The sequence below is a fragment of the Malania oleifera genome, chromosome 13, assembly GCF_029873635.1.
Source record: "Malania oleifera isolate guangnan ecotype guangnan chromosome 13, ASM2987363v1, whole genome shotgun sequence".
Taxonomy (NCBI): Eukaryota; Viridiplantae; Streptophyta; class Magnoliopsida; order Santalales; family Ximeniaceae; genus Malania; species Malania oleifera.
Window position 1 is genome coordinate 45,568,036 of NC_080429.1, and position 5,646 is coordinate 45,573,681.

Sequence of the window (5,646 nt, forward strand, 5' to 3'; positions counted from 1 at the left end):
CAAGACAAAATGAAGTGATATTACTTGAGAAATTTGGTAGCAAAGCCATATTAGCTGAAGGAATATGAGTGGAGGATGCTTGTGGCGTAAGGAGAGCTAATAATTATTGATATTGATTGTGGCGAGAGATGACTTATCATCAGCAACGGAAACTTGTTGAGCTGAATTTATAGAAGTAGATTGTTAAGCTGAATTTATAGAAGCATATCTAGCCTTGGTTCTGTCTTTAAATTTATAGTTAGAAGGATAGCCAAGTAACTTGTAACACTTATCAACAATGTGTCCAACAATGCCACAATGACTACAAATTAATCTTGAGTGAGTATTTCCTTTAAAATTCTTAAAAGAAGCCTCAGATTTTGTTACTAAGGCAACAGATTCAACAGAAACAGAAGCATTGCGATGACTAATGCCTCGTTGTCTCTCTTCTTGTATAACAAGAGAAAAGATTTATTAATAGAAGGCAAAGGATCCATCATCAAAATCTGGCTTCTCACATTATCAAAAAAATCATTAAGCCCCATAAGAAATGTCATAAGATAGGACTGATGATGATATTGAGCAAGAACAATAGATAAATTGCATGTGCATCCATGACAATAACAAACTAGTAGAGGCTGATAATTCAGAAGTTCATCCCATAGCACCTTTAAATCTGTAAAATAAGTGCTCACATCACTTTGATTTGGCGCAAGGTAGAAATAGCATATTGTAACTCAAATATCCGAGGTCCATTTCCTTGCGAGAATCGTTCTTTCACCTCAAGCCACATTGCTCTGGAAGAATCAACATATATAACACTCTGAGCAATCTTTGAAGACAAAGAATTAAGAAGCCAAGACAGTACAACAGTATCACATTTGCTTCAAGAAGAAAACAGAGGATCATCCTTGGCTGGAACAGAAAGTGATCCATCAATAAAACCAAGCTTATTGCGTGCCTTTAGAGACAGAAACATCGATCGAGACCATGAATGGTAGTTGTTGTTGCTCAGTTTCTCGTTCACCAATAGAACTCCAGGATGATCGGCATTGGTGAGAAAATAGGGGCGGCGTAGATCATATTCGACATTCGCAGCAGAACTTGCAGGTAGATTTTCACGAACAGAAGAATTTTCTGCCATGATCAAAAAGATAAAAAGGGAAAATGGAGAATTGAAGAAGGAGAATCGAAGAAGAATAAAAAAAAAGTGTGCAAACTCCCGCCCCACTTTCTCTTTGATACCATATCAAGAAATGAAAAAAATAATTTTCATTCTTATTTATTCAGTAAACAGTACAGGTGGGTATATATACAAATACCTAGGGACAAAACCGTAATTCTACTAACCCTAAATACAAACTAATATAACAGAAAAATAAAACAGAAAACTTATCATTGTGCATTAAGATTTTCTTTGTTATACCCACAACTACTAGTTATATATTAATACTCAAAATTTATTTATTTTTTCACAAGGAATGCGTATAAGAAATAGACCCCACAATTAGCTTGGAATGATTTTCATTCATGGATTCAAGACTTCCACTACTGTTTTGAATACAAAATATACAATTTTTTTGAAAAACCAAACTCAAGTTTAACTATTTCACATTTTCGAATACAAAATACGCATAATATCACTTAATATTCAAAAACAAAAAGCCAACATGGCCATAAAGACCACTACTTATCAAAAATGTTACTACAAACCATGAGATGTGGCCAAGAAGGATGGTGTGGCCTATATAATTTGCCAAACATGCAATCCTACACAGCAAGTTGAACGGCAAGGACAGCTGCAATTAGACAATCGTAATCAGACAATCCCAATCAAAGTGACACAAGGCGAAGTATTGAATGGATGAAAATGAGATACTGAAAAGGAATTGATTGAGATTTTCGTATGTATTCAGTACCGTAAATATAAACCAACTCAAGAGATTAAAAGCATTTATTTATTTACATTGTGAACAAAAAAGTCACAATTTACTCTAAGTAATCCCACTGAAACAAGAATAAACAGGCAAAATGGCACCATTTCCAAGTACAACCCAAATCCACCACCATGTTAATCTAGAGTAGGGTGCCATGGCTTGGATTTACTCCTTATTAATTGTTACAACTCTTAACATGATAGAAATACCCAGAGAAAACAGGCAGAATACATACATTTCAAACACAACTCAAAAAGGCCAGGACCAAAAGGCATGGTGATCTTCAACTGGGAAGGTGAAGTTACATGAATTTGCAGGTGGGTCGGGGTAATCAGCATCTTCAATTTTTGGAAAGATGTGAGGAGGTAGCATGCTCTTGCTGAAATTATCTTCTTCATCCTGAGAAAGGTCTGACTGGTCAGGTTCAAATGTGTGAGAGGAATCACCGGGCTCTACGAGAGGTGAATGACCCCCATCAGTGCAGTGTGGACTGTCTGAATCAAACACATCACTTTTGGCAGAACTAAGCTCTTCCGGCTTACAGGCCACACTTGAATCTTTTGATCCCTCATCCTCAGGCTGTGAGTTGGGAAAGAGCTTTCGTGGTGGAGGTTGCAATAGTTTGTTGGTATCAGACATGTCCAACTTTTCCCTCTCTTTCTCCTTGAGAAGCAACTTGTCTGTGAGGAGGAGAACCTGCAAAGAAACCAGCCATCACCGCAGAATGTTAAATGTACAAAATCCATGAAGTTAAAAACAAGATCTCTAAAAGGGGACAATTACCTCATCTTTCAGTGTCTCCTTCTCCTTGAGAAGGCCATCATAATCAGCCTTAAGGCTGTTATAGCTAGTTTGCAAATCCTCATAATCCTTCTCCAGCTGTTTTGTCTTCCATCGTGCTCTTCGGTTCTGAAACCATATTGCAACTTGCCGAGGTTGCAAACCAAGGTCCTTTGCAAGCTGGATTTTTCTTTCTGGTTCTAGCTTGTTCTCCACTTCAAAGCTCCTCTCAAGGAACTGGACTTGGTCAGCTCTAAGCCGCCTTTTCTTTTCGGGTTGATGAAAATACTCATCCAAATCCTCATCTACGTGGTCTTCTTGATCAAATGTGCGGAAGAATGATATATCCGACCTGTTTCCTCCATTAAAGTCTTCAAAGCTTACCATGGATCTTGAACCTGAACCAGAGAGACCTCAAAAAATTATAAATTCTGCACAGTAGATTACAAGAACCAAACGCACATGCTATCAACCCATTTCCTGAATTGCTAAATGATCTGTCTTCGACCCAATATTTCTTGCATACACACACATATGGCTTGCCACATGGGGTGCATTAGATTGTTATTGTCACCTACAATTGATTGCTTGGTCGCAAGCAACAACTTTGATGCAAGTTTCTCCTTACTACCAATTTCAAAATTCATGTATTGTGTGTCTAAACCTATAATTCAGATATCAACAGAACCATAATGAGAAAGTAAAGAAGCAGAAAAGCTGGAAGGACCCGTCTAAAGCATTCAAACACGTAATTTAGCTACAAAGGTACACCAAACCAACTACCAAGATAGCAGCAAAGCACAGGCAAATTTAACTGAAATTGATCCATACGCAATTCTGTACTGGCTCTTACATCACGGCAGAAAGAACTTTATATTCATCTCATAAAGGAATTACATTTGTAAGAATATACATACACACATACATACATACATACATACATATATACACACAAACACGCGCACTTAACAGCCTTTATTTCGATATCTAATTTTCTTAAAAACTACAAAAATATAACATTATTTATCCAATTTACAACACACAAAATTTAGGAAAAAAACATTGAGAATAGTTAAAAATTGTTTTGCACGACTAAACAGTCCCCAAACTGCAATTACAAAAAAAAAAAAAAAAACCCGAAAGAAATTGATCTACAGGCAAACCCATAGAAATCTAAACAATTCCCATAATAAGAATCAAACCTACAAGCACAGCCGTATGCAGAATCAGAAAAATCCATAGCAACTAATTACATAAAAGACTCAGTAAAAGGAAAATAAACAGTCACAAAAAGAGGCTTGGTAGAGAAACAAAGATTACCGAGGAAAGAAGGAGAAGACCCAGAAATGAACAAAGAATCAAGAGGCTCGGAAGAACAAGGAACTCTCCGGTTTTGAAGCAAAGCAGTAAGATTCGACCCGCCGTAAACCCTCCCACCTGCCATACCAGCACTTCCCTCTTCAAACTATTGAAAAGCTTTCAAAACCCCATGGCTAAGCCCCAAGGATTAACCAGTTTCGAATTTTAATTTTTTGTTCCTTGATCTAGAGCTTGTGGCGGAAGAAGCTGGTGATGATGATCTCAGTGATGTGAGAAGTATGGGAACACCGGCTGCTCACACCCATCACTCAGAAGAAAGATGATAAGGGTTTCACAATCCAAAGGCGTTGAAAGAAGAAGAAGAAGAAGCCCTCCGGAAAATTTTGGAGGAAGACTGGAAAAGAGAGGAGCAGGGTGGGGAAGAAGAGAGGAGAGGAGTGTTTTTTTCTTTCTTTCTGAAAGACAGGCTCTTCCATGGGTTATATCAAGTGGACAGTGAACGTGGTGAACGTGGACTTACCATTATGCCCCTCCTTGTTAAAGAAGACGATTAAAAAAACAAAATTGTGATGCACTTATCATCCACCATTGAGCCCATCTAAGGAAGACGCAATTGTCATCAATTTATCCTATATTAAATGTGCATAAAGAAGGTTTCAATTTGAGAGATTATATAAGGGCCACCCCTTTTTGAGATATTAATGTGCCTATATTTTATATATTAGATATTTAACAAAATCTTGCATTTTGTAAAACGATATCTTTTTATAATGAATTATAATGAATAGAATTTAAGAAACGAGCATATGGATATATAGAGGAGGAGATCTCCTGTATAATTTTTTTTTTATAAGATTAGTTCATACTATTAATTACGTGAAACATCTTTTATAGAATAAAATAAAAGGCCTATGAGTCAAAGTCAATAATATTTCACTAAAATTGGGCTAAAATTATTACACACTAAACTATTATATGTGCTGTATTTAAACGTGACTCGTATATTTGGTGGGGCTCAAAAACAAAGGAAGAAAAACATACGTTAAAATTTTGTGCCGTGCAGCAAGGACTCGTCGACGAGTAGATACCGAGAGCCCGAGAAATGCAGAAGTTCTAAGATACTGTGAACAAGAAATTAGAAATATAGAGACTCGTCGACGAGTGTCCTGCTCTAGTCGACAAGTGGGCTTATCTTTTTTGTCAACGAGTGCCCTATTCTCGTCGACGAGTGTTCTGGGCAATGAGGAAGAATTCAAGTTTTGAATTGAAACATTGTGACGATTGGGGGTTTGAAGGAAAAGCTCCAAGGGGTTGTTAAATATGTCTTTCTGAGCATATTTTAGATAGAGAGAAGGTGAGAGCTTGCCCAATTGCTCCTGTGGATGTAGGCTTTGTCAAACCATATAATTCCTAGTGTCGTTATTCTTATTATCGCTTTATTTATGTTCTTATGGCTGTGGAAGTATTCTGTATTCACCTTTTAGATTGTTACAAGTGTATGTTTGATTCTTTTACAACAATATTATGATTCCGCTGTGCATTGTTTGAAGAGACGTTATTTCACAACAATATCTTATTTTTCTTTCAATACTTTGTAAACAAAAAAGAAAAACTATTTGGAAAATAAAAC

The 5,646-nt window shown here is 36.7% G+C and overlaps 1 protein-coding gene across 1 annotated transcript; it reads right to left on the bottom strand.

Annotated features, from left to right (window-relative positions):
• Positions 1–1,920: 1,920 nt before the first annotated feature.
• LOC131145514 (homeobox-leucine zipper protein HAT5-like) lies at positions 1,921–4,662 on the bottom strand. The gene is made up of 3 exons (XM_058094649.1): positions 4,017–4,662; positions 2,700–3,094; positions 1,921–2,612 (listed from the first exon to the last, which is right to left on the bottom strand). Exons 1-3 carry the CDS (start codon positions 4,138–4,140, stop codon positions 2,166–2,168), a joined length of 966 nt encoding a protein of 321 aa, XP_057950632.1. The 5' UTR covers positions 4,141–4,662; the 3' UTR covers positions 1,921–2,165.
• Between the last annotated feature and the right edge of the window lie 984 nt (positions 4,663–5,646).

Bases quoted from the DNA above. Each gene is read 5' to 3' on its own strand.
- LOC131145514 (XM_058094649.1), bottom strand. From the start codon at position 4,140: ATGGCAGGTGGGAGGGTTTACGGCGGGTCGAATCTTACTGCTTTGCTT. The intron at 3,095-4,016 runs GTAATCTTTGTT...TCTCTGGTTCAG, and splicing joins GTCTTCTCCTTCTTTCCTCG to GTTCAAGATCCATGGTAAGC. The intron at 2,613-2,699 runs GTAATTGTCCCC...GTTTCTTTGCAG, and splicing joins AGGAGACACTGAAAGATGAG to GTTCTCCTCCTCACAGACAA.